The sequence below is a fragment of the Boleophthalmus pectinirostris genome, unplaced genomic scaffold (assembly GCF_026225935.1).
Source record: "Boleophthalmus pectinirostris isolate CB_2022bp ecotype Guang Dong unplaced genomic scaffold, ASM2622593v1 HiC_scaffold_10, whole genome shotgun sequence".
NCBI lineage: Eukaryota > Metazoa > Chordata > Actinopteri > Gobiiformes > Gobiidae > Boleophthalmus > Boleophthalmus pectinirostris.
In genome coordinates this window covers 35,951,268-35,968,072 of record NW_026570971.1, presented here as the reverse complement: position 1 = coordinate 35,968,072, position 16,805 = coordinate 35,951,268, and the positions used below count along the sequence as shown (strand labels likewise).

At 40.0% G+C, this 16,805-nt stretch overlaps 1 protein-coding gene across 3 annotated transcripts in view; it reads left to right on the top strand.

Annotated features, from left to right (window-relative positions):
• Positions 1 to 2,377: 2,377 nt before the first annotated feature.
• The window catches only part of dnmt3ab (DNA (cytosine-5-)-methyltransferase 3 alpha b), a 55,695-nt gene continuing 41,267 nt past the window's right edge, over positions 2,378 to 16,805 (top strand). For 2 of the 3 annotated variants that reach the window (XM_055156746.1, XM_020920526.2), the window contains exon 1: positions 2,378 to 2,502. In XM_055156746.1, coding sequence (XP_055012721.1) covers positions 2,448 to 2,502 — 55 coding nt within the window. In that variant the 5' untranslated portion in view covers positions 2,378 to 2,447. Of the gene's footprint in view, positions 2,503 to 7,790; positions 7,803 to 16,805 lie in introns of those variants that run through there. The other variant, XM_055156751.1, reaches the window with a different exon arrangement.

Here is a 16,805-nt window from a genome sequence, read left to right as displayed (position 1 = left end):
ATTAAACACATTATAATGTCAAACGGGCTGATGTGGCTCTAGAGTGGTTACAGTTTATATGTCATAAAGTTGAATTTATTTATGCAGATTAGTAGTGCAGATAGTAATAATGATGATAATTTTAATATAAAAACATTAATGATTAATCAATAATTGATCGTTAATTCTCCTTGATGATCGAATGCCCATGCCTAATAGGCACACTCATGTCCTGGGTGTTTGGTGCTGGTCACTATAAGCAGAGTCATGTCCCAGGCGTTTGGTGCTGTTTGTATAAACCAGGGGTCTCCAACCTGTAGACAGACTTGTGTCCCGGGCATTTGGTGCTGGTTACTGTAGGCAGACTCATGTCCCGGGCGTTTGGTGCTGGTCTATAGACAGACTTGTGTCCCGGGTGTTTGGTGCTGGTTACTGTAGGCAGACTCATGTCCCGGGCGTTTGGTGCTGGTCTATAGGCAGAGCCATGTATGTGGTCGGTCCAAGTGCCAAGATTCCAGTCATTCTTGAGCGCTGCTGTAACTGAGGCAGCAGGAAGTGCTCAGTTTGGACCCAATGACCCGAGAGCCTGGAGATAAAACAGCTGGTCCAGTGGCACAGATCTGGGTTTGAATCTAATGTGATGAAAATGTAAATAAGTCATATGGAAACTCAACGAGACAATTAAAGGGAGGAGACAGATTATGTTTATAGAAAGTATTTATCTCAAATTTCATAAACATAACCTTTTTATGTCCCTGCATATGAGGCAAACATGTTCATATCATATATTGATTTTACTGAGAACAAATATCATTTTGATGTATTCATAATTACAAAAATGTCGTACATGATTGACAAGTTGTTGTCATTTGGTGTTTTGATTCCCAAGACAATTATTCAATCAGAAAGCAGAATCATTTGTGTTGCCACAGTTCTGGTACGACTAAAAGAAGTTGGTTCAGACCCATGATTTTCAGCTTTTGTCTTTTTAGCAGAGAGGTTTTCAGCCAGTCTTTAGTCTTTAAAAGCATGACCTGTTCAGTCTTCGATGAGCCCTGGTTTGAGCCTCGTTTAGTCCAGATATAGTTTGAATTTTTTGTCCTGTCCTCACAGTGTGACATTAAACAGCTCTGCTTTACATTTATTCCCTTACAGGTGGTTTAGTAGCTTGAAAATACCTAGAAAAACAGACATTCTGACTGTGAGCGGGGTCGCCTCTCCACAGATTTGACCTGGAACTTGGTCTGGTTTGGTTTTATGAAGAGGAAGAAATATTTTTAAAGAAATTGTAATCAATCACATTTCTGAATTCTTATGGACTGCAAAAATAACAAGTTTTATTATTATTTAAAAGACTTAGAACTTAGAAAAACTTAGGAACTTAGGGAAATGACTAAGACACAGTGGCTTCGACATCACAATAAATATAATACCAAAGAAGAAAAAATATAAGTGATAATAATATAGAATATGGATCGTGTGGAAAATGTTTTTTAACCATCCATTTTGTGTTTTGTCATTGTAGGTGGACAGCTGTTTTTTGTTCAAAGACGCCATCGCCGTGGGTTACTCTGGACTCGGCCGCAGCTCCATGTCCCACCTCCACAACGGGGACCTGGGCCTTCTCCGCCACGGACCCCCCCAGCTCTCCCCCCAGCTCCCCCTCCGCTCCCCTGCTTCCCCAAACAGGAGCGTGTGGAGCTGGAGAATGGATACCCCGGAGAGCGCCTGGAGAGGTACACCCGGCACCTGGACAGTAAAGAACATTAAACAACATCCACTTACAATGTGGCAAAACACACCTCATCCATGCATGTTTGAGTAATCTAGCGATCGCTCCCAAACACTCCTTAAGATTAGCAGTAAGATTCATGGATTTATAATAAAAACTCCAATTCATCATAAATATACAAAAACATGATACACATATATTGATGCACTTTGTATCCTGATGAAAAGTCAGTTTGCTGTTTGTGCAGAATAATGTCTCTACACTGAACGCTGTGATCAGAACCTTTTATGTTATGAATTTATGAAGCGCCTGGAGGATTCACAAAATGAAATTCTAAATGTTTTGATGACGCCAGAGCAGAGCAGTGTCAGGTTTATATAATATATAATATATAATATATAATATATAATATATAATATATAATATATAAGAGCTTTACTGAGATATAACTGCTTTGTGTCTTTTGTCTGTTTGGAGTCTGAAATTAAGCCTGATTGATTGTGTCAGTTTTTATTTCTATATCCTCGTTTATCGTCAATATTTCTTTAGCAGTTTATCCCATTTGTAAATGTGTTATGGTGACAGGCCGCTGGAGAGGGGACTAGGGCACAACGGTTACCCCAGAGAGGCTGCAGCGCGTGGGGCAGAGGAGCAGCGCCTGGGACCCCCCTCCCTGGAGAATGGCTGCGGTTCACCCAGAGAGGAGAAGCCCGAGGTGGGGAGAGACGAGGACGCCATGACCCCCCCGAGGAAAAAACGTGGAAGACGGAAACTGGAGCGGCCGACCAAATGTGAGTTACAAATTCTGCTTTTTATATTAAGGGTGCAATGCCGAACTTTTCTGGTGGATGGTCTTCTAGCTGCTTGTCTCCGTGGCTGATGTTACCACATTTACCAGGACGTTTTGGAGCATAGAATTAGAGACAACAAACATGAGTCTTCTCTCAAACAGAAAACACTCTAATCCATGTATCATTTGTTCATTTGTCTTTCAAAATAAAACCAAAAATAAGAAAACAAAAAAATAACTATTTCTTTCATTAGTTTTTCTCCAAAACCAATTTTGTCTTTAAATGAATAAAGGATAAGGATAATAACCATTTTCCGTTTCAGTGACTTAAAGTGCGATGCACCTCGTAGGGACTGAACCAGGATTGAAGCAGGACTAAAACAGGACTAAAACAGGACAGTGACCACAGGTGAAAGGACCGGTGCAGAGCTCCACACCTCGCAGGGCTAAGCGCAGCTGTCACCTGATCGTGCTTTGTAGACATCCTGTTTGACAGGCTCACGGTTCTCTCACTCTCTCAAGTCCTGGCTTAGACCTAGTTCAGTCCTGGTTCAGTCCTGGTTCAGTCCTGGTTCAGTCCGTATGAGGCTCAAAAGTCCGGCATCGCAGTTTAAGTCACTGAAACAGGAAACTGCCATTATCCATTTTTCCATTATTCATTTAAACACAAAACTGAAAACTGAAAAAAACAAATCTTTATTTATTTTTTCATTTTGGTTTTGGAGATAAATAATGAAGAAAATAGTTGTTTTTTTTGTTTTTCTTATTTTTGGTTTGATATTGAAAAATAAATGAACGAATGACACATGGATTCACTCTGTTCCACCTTGTGATGTCATGTGGTAATACAGGAAGCGCTCCACTGTGTTTTGGATGATTTCAGCCCTGCAGTCTCTACTGGACTAAAGGTAAAAGGAGCTGTTCATTTGAAAACTACCACTTCATGACATCACAAGGTGGAACAGAGCGTTTTGAAGTTTGGAGATGCAGACAGACTAATAATGCAGAGTTACTCAAACATGTGAATGAAACAAAACACAAGTCCCGGTCTGTTTTTGAGGAGGAAACATTGGAACATGGCTTAAAGCTCACAAAATCCATTGTGCATAATTTAGTGTAGAAACTTTAAGCTTTGTTTTGCCAGACATGTGTGTTGCAGCCATCATCTCGTGGTTACAACAAAGTCAAAGACGTTCTATTTCTGCGTTCGAGCCTTGCCTCAGTGACCTTTGCTTTGTTTATCTGCGTGTGCTTCAGCCTCGGGTCTCAAGATCTTTTTATGTGCAGTTCGAGTGTAAGTCAGGAAGGAGCATGTGACCAGTGTGAAAGTGTGATGTGGTGTGAAAGCGGCACAGAGGCTCTGACTGAAGGAAAAACAGTCTGTTAAACTTCTAAATGAGACCATTCTATGGGGGCATTCACACCTGGCTTTGTTGAGTCGTGGTCTGTGCCCCGTTTAGTCCAGATATAGACTTGTTTTGGTTCTGTTAAGTCCTGTAGAATGTGTCAACAGAAATAATGTCTTTGCAACCAGAGATCAGGCCGGATTGCAAAGACTTTTTATTGTATTGGTAATCAGCCTTAAATCTCCAAATGAACACATTAAAGATGCATTGTGTAACTTTTCTGATGGAGGAGCTTTCATCTGCTTGTTTGTTAGACTTTAGACTTTAGACTTTTAGACAAACTTTATTGATCCACAAAGGAAATGATGTGGACACTGTAGTTCACACAACATAATATAATACAATATGATATAATATAATATCATATCATATCATATAATACAATACAATAACAAAGAGAAACAAATATAAATGGTAATATTAAATTCTAAGTAAGTTGCAAAAATAGATTTATAATAAATGATTGGGGAAAATAATCAACCAAAAATATCAGTAAAGCTATCGAACATTAGTTTCTCTGTATTCAAATCGGTATCGGTATGGGTTGTTCTCTAACTGCAACATCTCTGGTCAAGACGTCTTGATTTGTTTGTGTATTTATATCGTGTTTAGAGCAGAAATTGAACCTGAAATGCAGGACTGCACTTGCAAAGTTGTTTAATTAAAACTTGAACAAAAATCATAGGAAAAGTTAACACAAAAATCTAACACAAAAATCCAAACAGACGTGACACTGACAATAAACCCACAAAGGCAGAGGAGAACACAGAGGATCTACACACACAGATGAACGAGACACAGGTGAGAGACAGGAGTGTGACACAAACAATCTATACAACAGGAAGTACAACTCCAAACGCACACCGCTAGAGAAATGACCAAATAAAACTGGGAACATTAACAACATGACAATTTCTTTGCAGAGCAGCAAGAATTCAGACTGAAAAACAAACAGAGCAGTTTGTGTGTTTTGTTCGCTGTTTTCCTGTTATACATTTGGTCCAGGGACAACTTTTCACAGCCAGGATCTGGGGCAGGAAGCTGAGGCTGGACCATGTGACTACGGCTGTTCAGCGATTAATCGCAACTAATCCGTCCATCCATTTTCTTCCATTTATCCGGGGCCGGGTCGCGGGGTCAGCAGTCTAAACAGGGACTCCCAGACTTCCTTCACCCAGGACACTTCCTCCAGCTCCTCCCGTGTGACTGAGCTCCTCACCCTGTCTCTAAGGGAGCGCCCAGACACCCTGCAGAGGAAACTCATTTCACCCACTTCTATCTGGTCATTACCCAGAGGTCATGATCACTGCCGACGCTGCACCTGTTCACCTGTCAATCTCACGCTCCGTCCTCCCCTCACTCGTGAACAAGACCCAGCAATACTTGAACTAGAACTCCTCCACTTGAGGCAGGGACTCTCCACCCACCCGGATCGATTATTGAAATAACTAGGGATAGAAAAACATCTCGTACCATCTTACGAGACAAATTTTCCACAATATCGTGCACACAAGAAAAAAATTATCTTGTGATTTTTTTTTTCCAAGTGTTGTAGATTGGGGGAAAAAAGGTTCCATGTTGGTGTGTCACATCTCTTAGAGTTCCATAAAGCAGGACTAGAATGGAAACAAAACTATGAAATCAAATAGGTAACAAAATTGTGAGGCTAAAATTGGAAACTGAACCATGAAGTGTTAGGAATTAATTAGGAATTATGTTAAAATCTCATCTAGTCTCGTTCTTTTGGATCCAACCTCGTATCTCATCTCTTATTGTGGAAATTTTGTGTGGTCCCATCCTTAGAAATAATTGTTAACTAATTTAGTAATCTTATAATAGTTAACTGGTCTTTAAACACGCCATGAGCTGAGAGAAGAGGTTTTATGACTTAGACAGAGCAGTAAAAATCACACGAGAAATTGGTACGTTTTGTGTTTTTGATTAAATTGTGGTTTCTAAAGAAGTCATCTGGACAATGCTTTGAAATCGAGATGTTTCGACTCACATCCGGAAATCATTTTGAGTCTGTCTGTTAATATATTCCATCAGGATGTCCTCAAGCGACTTCACTTCAGCATTATCTGGGTCCAGTTTAGTTAAAATATTGTATTCACAAGCCTTTCAACTAATCAATGAATCCAAAAATAATAATTGTTAGATTTGTTGATTACCAGATAGTTGCAGCTGTAAATCTGACCCGCCCAAGTATTTCACATGTTTTTGTTTGGATGATTTGGAGGAGGCCTCAAAATGACAACAATAAAAAGTCACCCAGGCTTTAGTTGAAGCTTCATTCACACATGTCGTCTGAGCCAGGAATGTTCCTGCTTTTTACCAGAACAGAACCGTGTGTGAACAGAGACGCCACTCATGTCCTGCACTTTTCATCTGTCACTTTTCAGAGTAAAAGAAGAAACTCTCCAAAGTCATTCCATGTCTTTTACTACTACTACTACTACTACTACTACTACTACTACTAATATTACTACTACTACTACTATTACTACTACTACTACTACTGCTACTGCTACTACTACTACTACTACTACTACTACAACTAACACTACTACTAACACTACTACTATACTACTACTACTAACACTACTATACTAACACTACTACTACTACTACTAATACTACTACTAATATTACTACTACTACTACTATTACTACTACTACTACTACTGCTACTGCTACTACTACTACTACTACTACTACTACTACTACTAACACTACTACTAACACTACTACTACTACTACTACTACTAACACTACTACTAACACTACTACTACTACTACTACTACTACTACTACTACTACTACTACTACTACTACTACTACTGACTACTACTACTACTACTACTACTACTAACACTACTACTAACACTACTACTATACTACTACTACTACTACTACTACTACTACTACTACTACTACTACTACTACTACTACTACTACTACTACTACTACTACTACTACTACTACTACTACTACTACTACTACTACTACTACTACTACTACTAACACTACTACTAACACTACTACTACTACTACTACTACTACACTACTACTACTACTACTACTACTACTACTACTACTACTACTACTACTACTACTACTACTACTACTACTACTACTACTACTACTACTACTACTACTACTACTACTACTACTACTAACACTACTACTATACTACTACAACTAACACTACTATACTACTACTACTACTACTACTACTACTACTACTACTACTACTACTACTACTACTACTACTACTACTACTACTACTGCTACTGCTACTACTACTACTACTACTACTACTAACACTACTACTAACACTACTACTATACTACTACAACTAACACTACTATACTACTACTACTACTACTAACACTACTAACACTACTACTACTGCTGCTGCTGCTGCTGCTACTTCTAATACTATTACTACTACTACTACTACTACTACTACTACTAACAACTACTAACACTACAACTACTGCTACTGCTACTACTACTGCTACTACTACTACTAACACTACAACTACTAACACTACTACTACTATACTTCTACTACTACTACTACTACTACTACTACTGCTAGTACTACTTCTTAATGCTGTCGTCTTTATGAATTCTTTATTATCCAAGTAAAATAATTGTTAGTTAAAAAGGAGGTGTTTTACTTTTATAAACACATAATTTGATGTTTAGATCACTATGTTTCCTTTTCTTGTTGTGAAAATACTAAAGTTGCAAAAAACAACATATGAACATGTTTTACTTTCATTTGTGACACCTTTCACACACTCACCTTTCACACACTCCCCCTTCAGAGCGCTATCACAACACCATCAGCGCCTCGCACTAATGAAAGTACTGCACATCACAGCAGGTTTGTCCAGTTACCGTGTACTGTTTTGTATCGTGTTTTTGTATATTTGTGGAGAATTGTGGGGAATTTTGTATTTTATTATTTATTTTTCTTTTTAATTTTGACTTGTTCATTTTATATTTATATAATTATGTCTTGTTTCTGCTACTTATACAGAACCATTTCTTTTTTCTCTTTGTTATTATATTTTATTGTGAGGTGTGAGCTCGTGTGTCCAAAACATTTCCCTTGTGGATCAGTAAAGTTTATCTAAGTCTAAGTCTAAACCTTTCTATCTCCATGGAAACCAAACCAGACCAAGTTCCAGGTCAGATCTGTGGAGAGGTGACCCGCTCACAGTCACAATGCCACAATGTTTGTTTGTTGTTGTTGGGGTTTTTTTAGGCATTTTTGAGCTATACAACCATGTTGAATAAATGTAAGGTAGAGCTGTTTAATGTCAGACCACAGAACATTCCAGACAAAGCAAAAACATAAAAGTTGAGTTGACAAAGACACCATCAGACTAGAGGAGTCCGGCTCTAGTGCAGAGAGTGAACGTGTTTAGACGGATGCTGAGGTTAGAGCAGCCAGGAAACAGAGCCTAGAGAAAGCCCGAAGACAGTAAAGAGACGTGTGTGTGTGTGGGGGGGGGGGGGTTTGGTGCTGCTGCTGCTGTGGTTTGGTTGAACAGTTTAAAGAATGTGTCTCAAGTGTGTTACAGAGTTGAGTTGAACTTGAGTTTCCAGTGTGTGCGTGGTGAGCTGTCTTCCTCTCTGATCTGCTCTCAGTGTGTCTGTGGTTTCTTCATATTGTGTGGGAAACAAATATAGATACAGACTCACTCACCTCAGTACTTTTGAGGTACTACTACAACTACTGCTATTACTGCTGATACTACTGCTTCATATAGATTACCCACTACTGCTGTTACTACGAGGGATGCAGTGATATTCAATTATATCGAATTGTTTCGATACTGGTCTCATGATTCGATACACATGTCGATACACGTGTCCCTCTGTGCACGTAGTGTTGTCATTTATTTTGGTCTGAAAGAAAAACAGTTCTCTTGGCGTCTGCCCCAGATGCAGCAGAAAACAGCTCCATAGGGACTTCCAGCTGAAATATTCTAACAGAGGAAGGTTAGATCTTTCACTTACTTTTTATTTTACATTTATAGACTCAGGAATGACAAAGAGATTCACTTTTAAATACTTTAGAATCACTTTTGGCTTCACATGGGCTTGAATCAAATCCACTTGCAGAAGCGACGTGACTCGTCATAAACACGATCTTTTTCTCACACTGAGTCTCAGACTCAAGTTTTTTTTTTTCTAAAAACAGTCTGTTGAGACATTTCTATGTAATGTAACATAGTTTTAGTGTTCAGAAAGAAGCAGAGAGCAGTGAAAGTGCAGGACAGTGTGGGAGGAGCTACGTACTGTCTCTGCTGGAGGAGGCAGACACAGGCGTGTGAACCCAGTAAGAGGACTCAGGAGGAAAAGAAATCATCAAATCATCATCCAAAAAGGAAAAGTCTAACAGTTTCACTCCCCACATTCTGTGTTAAGAGTAGACTGGCTTTATTATAAAAGATAAAACAGACTGTCAAAGAACTGCTCTTATTTCCACTGAATAAAAGAGCTGAGCTGTAAATCACTGAACCAAATGAAACACTTCACATAAACGACTTGTGTGTAGTGTGATGTGTGTTGTGTGTAATGTGTGTATGTTTCATCAACATCAGAGTGTTATTATATTTTACTCATCAGCAAAAAAGACTACATGAGGGTTTGTTTGTTTTTTTGCTTCTTAAACATATTGAAATTGATATCATGTATTGAATAGTGGGAAAACTGTATAGTTGCATCACTAGTTACTACTACTTTTAATACTGCTACTTGTACTCAGCATTATAGAGGACAAATCACAAACCTTAACTGTCCCGACTCCTAAAACTACTCCCTCTATTACTGCTACTTTTACTTTACTACTACTCTCTCTACCACTACTACTACTGCTACTACTTCTACTTTATCATTACTCCTTCTTCTACAGCTATAACTACTACTACTACTACCACCACTACTGCTACTACTAACTCTTACTTTTACTACTACTCCCTCTACCACTAATACTGTTACTTCTACTACTACTACTACTACTACTACTACTACTACTACTACTACTACTACTACCACTACCTCATCATTACTCCATCTTCTACAACTACAACTATAACTACTACCACTACTGCTACTACCACCAGTACTACTATTTTAATCCTACTTTTACTGCTACTACTATTACTACTACTACTACTAATACTACTCTTTTGCTATTATACATGTCTTTATTTATACTGCATCAAACTGACATATTGTGAGATCTGAACCACAAACCCACAGATCTCTTCTTTTGCGTGTACTTCTACTGCTATCACTGCTACTACTGTTTTTACTACTGTCTTACCACTGTTACCTATACTGCTACTACTACTATTCCTACTACTATTTCTGCTACTACTATAACTGCATTCATTCCATTTCCTTGTGTGCGCACAGATAATAGTATGTTTTTCAGAATGCACTCAGACAGTCCTTCACTAAATGACTCATTCAGTGGTACATTGTGATTATACAGACTGGTCTAAACAGCGTTAGACCAGACTGGAGGGGGTCTGGAGGAGGTCTGGAGGGGGTCCGGGGGGTCTGGAGGGCCCTGGAGGGGGTCTGAGGGCTTCTATTGTGTTTCCAGGTCTGTAGAGCTCTTCAGTGTGTCCACACGGTGAGCTGCTCAGAGCACATGTCGCCAGCGTCACCTGTGCAGTTCAAGTGTGATCATCCTCCTCGAGCTCATTTAACCGTCAGCTGTCTGCTTTAAAACACAGCACAGGCCACTGCTTTGACTGTTTTCATTCAAAGCTGCACTGTGTAACTTTTTGGTTGGGTGTCTGTCACCTGCTTGTTTCTATGGAGACGTCATTGCTCTGCCTTTTATTTATTGCTTTTATAGCTCAAAAATACCTTGAAAACAGACATTGTGACTGTGAGTGGGGTCGCCTCTCCACAGATCTGACTTGTGACTTGGTCTGGTTTGGTCTCCATGAAGATAGAAAGGGTTTAATGCCATACTGTGAAACATTCCAGACAAACTAACAACATCTCCATGGAGAAAAGCATTTGACGAACCCTCCACTAGAAAAGTTACACAATGCAGCTTTTTCCTCACTTACCTTATGCATTCAGAGCATTCACTGTGATTAGGTAAAGCTAACAACAACTAGCATGCTAATGTGCACTTCCTGATTCCCTGGTATTAAAAGACTTTATTAGATGTAGACTTATTTTGTTCTGCTTTTACAATCTTATCTGTACTGGGACAAGACAAATACAAATTCATGGGGAAATCATGAATCGGACTTTTAAAATACACTATGACTCTTGAACCGTGTGCTTGTGTCACTTTGAATGAATGTTCCAGAGTGTGGCATTACATTTATAATGCATCTAACTTGTGTTTATTCAGCTGGTGTTTTTATTGTTCGAGTTATACTGAAAAAAAAACAAAACATGCATGTTACTCCCAGTGAGCACTCAGCTCGCCTCTCCACAGATCTGGACTTTAAATTTACCACAAACTCCCCCAAAGGATATTTTTTAAATCCAAACCTTTAAGAAAGCTATGTATTTATTTATTTTAATTAATTAATTAATTAATTAATTTTAGTATTATTATTATTATTATTATCATTAATTATTACTTTTATTTTATTTTGTTCATTTGATTCATATTATTGGTTCATTAATTCTTCTTAATATTATCATTACAATTACTGCTTATTTATTTTTATTTTATTTACTTTTTTGTACCCCTTAAATTGATATTCATTTTATTTAAAAAAAAAAAAAAAAAATATATATATATATATATATATATGCATGCATATAAACTGTGACTTATGTGGAGAAAAAACACAGAATAAATTGCAAAAAATAAATAGCAAAATGTGCTGTCATTGCAACATCTCTAATGCAGTTTAAAGATGCATTGTGTAACTTTTCTGCTGGAGGGCCTGTCAAATGCTTTTCTCCATGGAGATGTTGTTGCTTTGTCTGGAATGTTTCACAGTATGGCATTGAACCTTTCTATCTTCATGGAGACCAAACCAGACCAAGTTACAGGTCAGGGGCCTCATTTATAAATCTTGCTTATGCAAAAATCCGTGCGTGCGCGCTTCTTACGCGGGTATTTATAAAACTTGACTAAGGCGTGGCGCTTTGCTTAACTCTACACTAACTCTGGACCTCCTGTAAGCTCTACGCAAAGTCTGGAGACACGGGGAAAAAGCGACACTCGTGGAGAGAAGCAGAAGTGAACAGAGTTTGAGGAAGTGTTTGATCAGAAAATCCTCGTATATAGAAGAATTACCTTCCGATTTGCGCATTTAAGTGTTTGGTTCGCCAAAACTGTTTATTCCACTCATTATTCTCCACTATATTATACATTTGACACTCGTGCACGAGCGCGGCCACGTTCCCGGACACGGTGTAGCGCAGAGTCCCACAGTCCACACCGCGACCATAGACTTCTATAGAACACAGTCTGTGACCAACACAGAGGACGAAATAATGACCCGACCTGAGAGAAAACTCTTCCCTTGGACGCAGCAGGAGCCAGGCTTTGATTTAATGAACGCAACTTTAACACTTTTACTTTAGTCTTTACGCACCGAGCGCCAGAGTGACCCGAGTCTGCGGACAACACAAAGCCTACTGCTCAAACCTGACCCGAACCTGACCCCAACCAAAATCTTCCCTACATTTTTGTGTAATGGGGAACTGAGCACATGAGAGCTGCTCTCTGACTGTATGAAGAACAGAATAATGCCCGTGCCCGTCCCGACCCAGACCCACACTCACAGTCCCAGACCCACAGACTCACAGAGGTCAGACCCAGACTCACAGACCCAGACCCAGACTCACAGAGGTCAGACCCAGACCCAGACCCAGACCCACACTCACAGGTTCAGCAGTTTGGATGTTTCGTGTGGACTTTAATTGGCAGAATAACATCTGTATCCGATGTGTTTCATGCTAAATCTGTGTCCTCGTGTCCTCGTGTCCCTCCCTCGCTCCTTTCCCTCTCCAGGGGAGGGCATCTGAATCTCTCGCACGCGCTCATAATTTGACCATTCAGATCAGCGCGTGCACGTATCTATGTGTATATGCATAAATATACAGGGCCAGTCCACACACACTTCATAGACAGACTTACAAATATAGCGATAAAACTCTTGAAACAGCGAAAAAACACATGGGCTTTACTGCAAAGATGTGCAGCCTAAATATTATGAAATATGATTAAATGAACAGATGAGTCATTGTTGTCACTTTTAGTTTTGTATTTATTTATTAAACCTTGTTTAATAAAGTCTTTAATAAAGTCTTTGATGTGACTGCGTGGTGCTGCGCAAATTGTAGTTGCAGGAGGGATTTATAAAGCAAAGATTGCGTGGTTTGGTGCGTGCGGTGGTTTTTCTAAATATGGAGTTTGCGTGGCGCACGCCTCTCGTAGCTACTAGATGTACGCACTAATGTACGACAACTCCTGTGCAGTTTTTTGTAAATGAGGCCCCTGATCTGTGGAGAGGTGACCCCGCTCACAGTCACAGTGTCTGTTTTTCGAGGTATTTTTAATTGGATAAATGTAAAGTCGAGCTGTTTAATGTCACACTGTGGAACATTCCAGGCAGAGTAATGACGTATCCATAGAAACAAGCAGGTGATGGACCCCAACCTAAAGTCCATATATGTGTGTGTCTCTAGTAAAAGTGTGCAGATGTTTTGGGTTTGATGTGGGTGTTAAAGTTGTGTCACTGCAGCGTTGATAATCCAGTCCAAGTGTTTATTTTTATGCTCAGTTCAGTTGGAAAAGAAATGGAGCCGTTTGTCTTTATGCAGCACTTGGTTCATTCTTCATCACTGTTTGTCCTGTTTGACCCGACGGTGTGAGCGCTGGTCCTGCTTAACACACACACACACACACACATATGCACGCACACACACACACACACACACATGCACACACACACACACACACACACACACACACACACACAGCAGAGTAATATCAGTGAAGTGAGTCCATATGGTCCCGGGTGTCTGTGGCTAATGCTAATGCTAACCAGCTGCGGTCTTTAAGAGGGGATATGGGGTCGAAGGTCACATGTGCCAAAGTAAACCTGCTCTGTTACCGCGCCTCGGGTCTCTGGGCTTCATCAAGTCCTCGCTCTGCACCTGAGGAGACAGATGGGTCTGAGCCCGAACGTCGACAAGAACGACGCTTTTTCCATGTTTTTTTTTTTTTTTTCAACTTAAAGGTCTCGTATGACGCTGATCTACATTATAATGTCGTTTCCTCATCACAAACAGACCTGCAGTTGTGTTTTGTTTCATGTTTAACACACAAACTCTGCACATTTACACTGAGTTCTTCTCTCAAACTGAAAAGACACTGGTCCACCTTGTGATGTCATGTGCCAATACAGGAAGTGCTCCACTGTGTTTTTTTCATTTTCATTTTTCATTTTTTTATTGTTTCATTCATGTGACTTGTCAAAGCCTGAAGTCAGATCTCAGAAGTTCAGAGGTCTGCTCTGCTCTGGTCTTGGATGGAGACACTGAGAAAATCAGGAGCCACAGGAGGCACCAGAACAAAAGCTGTTGTTGTGTCTTTAGGCAAGACACTTCACACACATTGCCTAGTTTAAACGTGGTGTGAGCATGAGTGATGGTGGTGGTCAGAGGGGCTGATGGCGCCGATTGGCAGCCACACTTCCATCAGTCTGCCCCAGGGCAGCTGTGGCTATAACAGTAGTTTACACTCCTCAGTGTGGAGTGAGTAAATAATGAAATGTAAAGTGTTTTTGAGTGTTTGGAAAAGCTATAATTGATGGATTATTATTAATAATTATGTTTCATACATCGATGTGAATGAAAAGGAGCAGAAAGAATATGAATAAGAATGTGTAATATCTGCCCCTTTTTACACAAAATAAAACATTTCCAACACTTCAACAGTTCCAACTGAATGTAGAATCTGTAGCAGCTACATTTATAAGCAACTTATTTAAGTGGCATGAATGGTTGTTCTAAAGCTTTTTTTTTTTTTTTTTTTTTTACGATTTCAATTCCTTTCAAATTATAAAGACTTTCTCTTTTTGTAAACTTTCTTTGGAGATTGTTGGGCGAGATCTGCTGATTTACTTTGAACATAGTTGTTAAAATATGAAGTTCTACCACTTTGTTGAATTTTTGTATCTTCAGTTGTATGTTTTTTAAACTCCACACACCTTCACTAGAATCATTTGGATGATTTCAGCCCTGGAATCGTTTCTGGGGGGAACATTAGAACATGATTTAAAACTCACAGGATTCCATTTTGTGTAACACAGGACTTTTAAAGTCCTTGTACCTGATTGTTTGTATAAGCAGCTCTTAAAGGGATAGTTCAGGATTTTTGACATAAATCTGTATGTCATCCCTGTGAGCAGTGTTGTGCATCAACACTGACTTACCCCCCGAAAGCGTCCGGTGAGCCGAGATCGTGACCGGTTTTGGTGCTGAGGAAAGTAGTTCGGCAAGTTGTGTGGGGACTGTATACTAAAGCGTTTTTCTTCTCAAAGCAATATTTGTTCAAAAGAGTGATACATTTGCATCACAAAACCATCGTCGCCAAAAAAGTCAGATCTCATAATCGCTTGGCGCTATTTTCTCTCCGTACGTACCACTGCGCGCGGCCGCCAGGTGACAGCCGCGCACCGATCCATCACTTTCTTCAGTTGTTCGGCAGTGTTTACATGCGCAGACCGCCGCCACGCGAGAGAGCTAACGAGAGAGCTAGAGCCATAAGTATACAAGCTTGTATAAGATACATATGAATATATCTAAAAAATGGTGCGAACTCTTGATTCTCCAGGCTGTAACAACAAAAATCTGGCTGAATCTCCACACACATTTCACTGTTTTCCTGTCACGGACTTTGCGCTGATTAAACTTTGGCTTCTTGCCTTTGGCTTCAATGTGGAAACTAAACCAGGTAAGAACGAAGAAGTGCCGCTGTGTTTACAAGAGAACAGGTTCAAGAATCAGCTGTAACTCTGTGTGCAGTAAATCACTCAGTGTCATATCACCAGTGAAGCTTCTACAAAACATAACTTTATAAGTCGACTGTTATTACTATTGTAAATGTCACGTACACTGTTGGCAGCAGCTACGTGGACGTGTGGATGATTCTATGTTTCTATTAGTCGTCCATGCTTCAGTCACAGTGTCGGCTCTATGTTCACTGTATATGAGTTTATAAATGACGTGATGGTGATTGTCGCTCACTCGGTCTCTCACAGCTCCAGCGTCAACTTGTACCACTTCTCTGTCTTTTCTCTCTCTCTGCTCGTTCTAACTCCATCTGGTGAAATTCGGCATCAGTATATTCGGGTTCACAAAGATCTCCCCTTGAGTTTGTGGTAAAGGCAAAGTCTTTATTGTCGGTGTCATAATCAGACATGTTGTCGCTAACATTCCGAGCAGTAAACAAAGTGAACCAGGCTCATATACTTCTGGCTCTAGCTCTCTCGTTAGCTCTCTCGTTAGCTCTCTCGCGTGGCCGCGGTCTGCGCATGTAAACACTGCTGAACAACTGCACAAAGTGATGGATTGGTGCGCGGCTGTCACCTGGTGGCCGCGCGCAGTGGTACGTACGGAGAGAAAATAGCGCCAAGCGATTATGAGATCTGACTTTTTTGGCGACGATGGTTTTGTGATGCAAATGTATCACTCTTTTGAACAAATATTGCTTTGAGAAGAAAAACGCTTTAGTATACAGTCCCCACACAACTTGCCGAACTACTTTCCTCAGCACCAAAACCGGTCACGATCTCGGCTCATCATGTAAGTCGGTGTGGATGCACAACACTGATGATGGGGATGCCATACAGATTCATGTCAAAAATCCTGAACT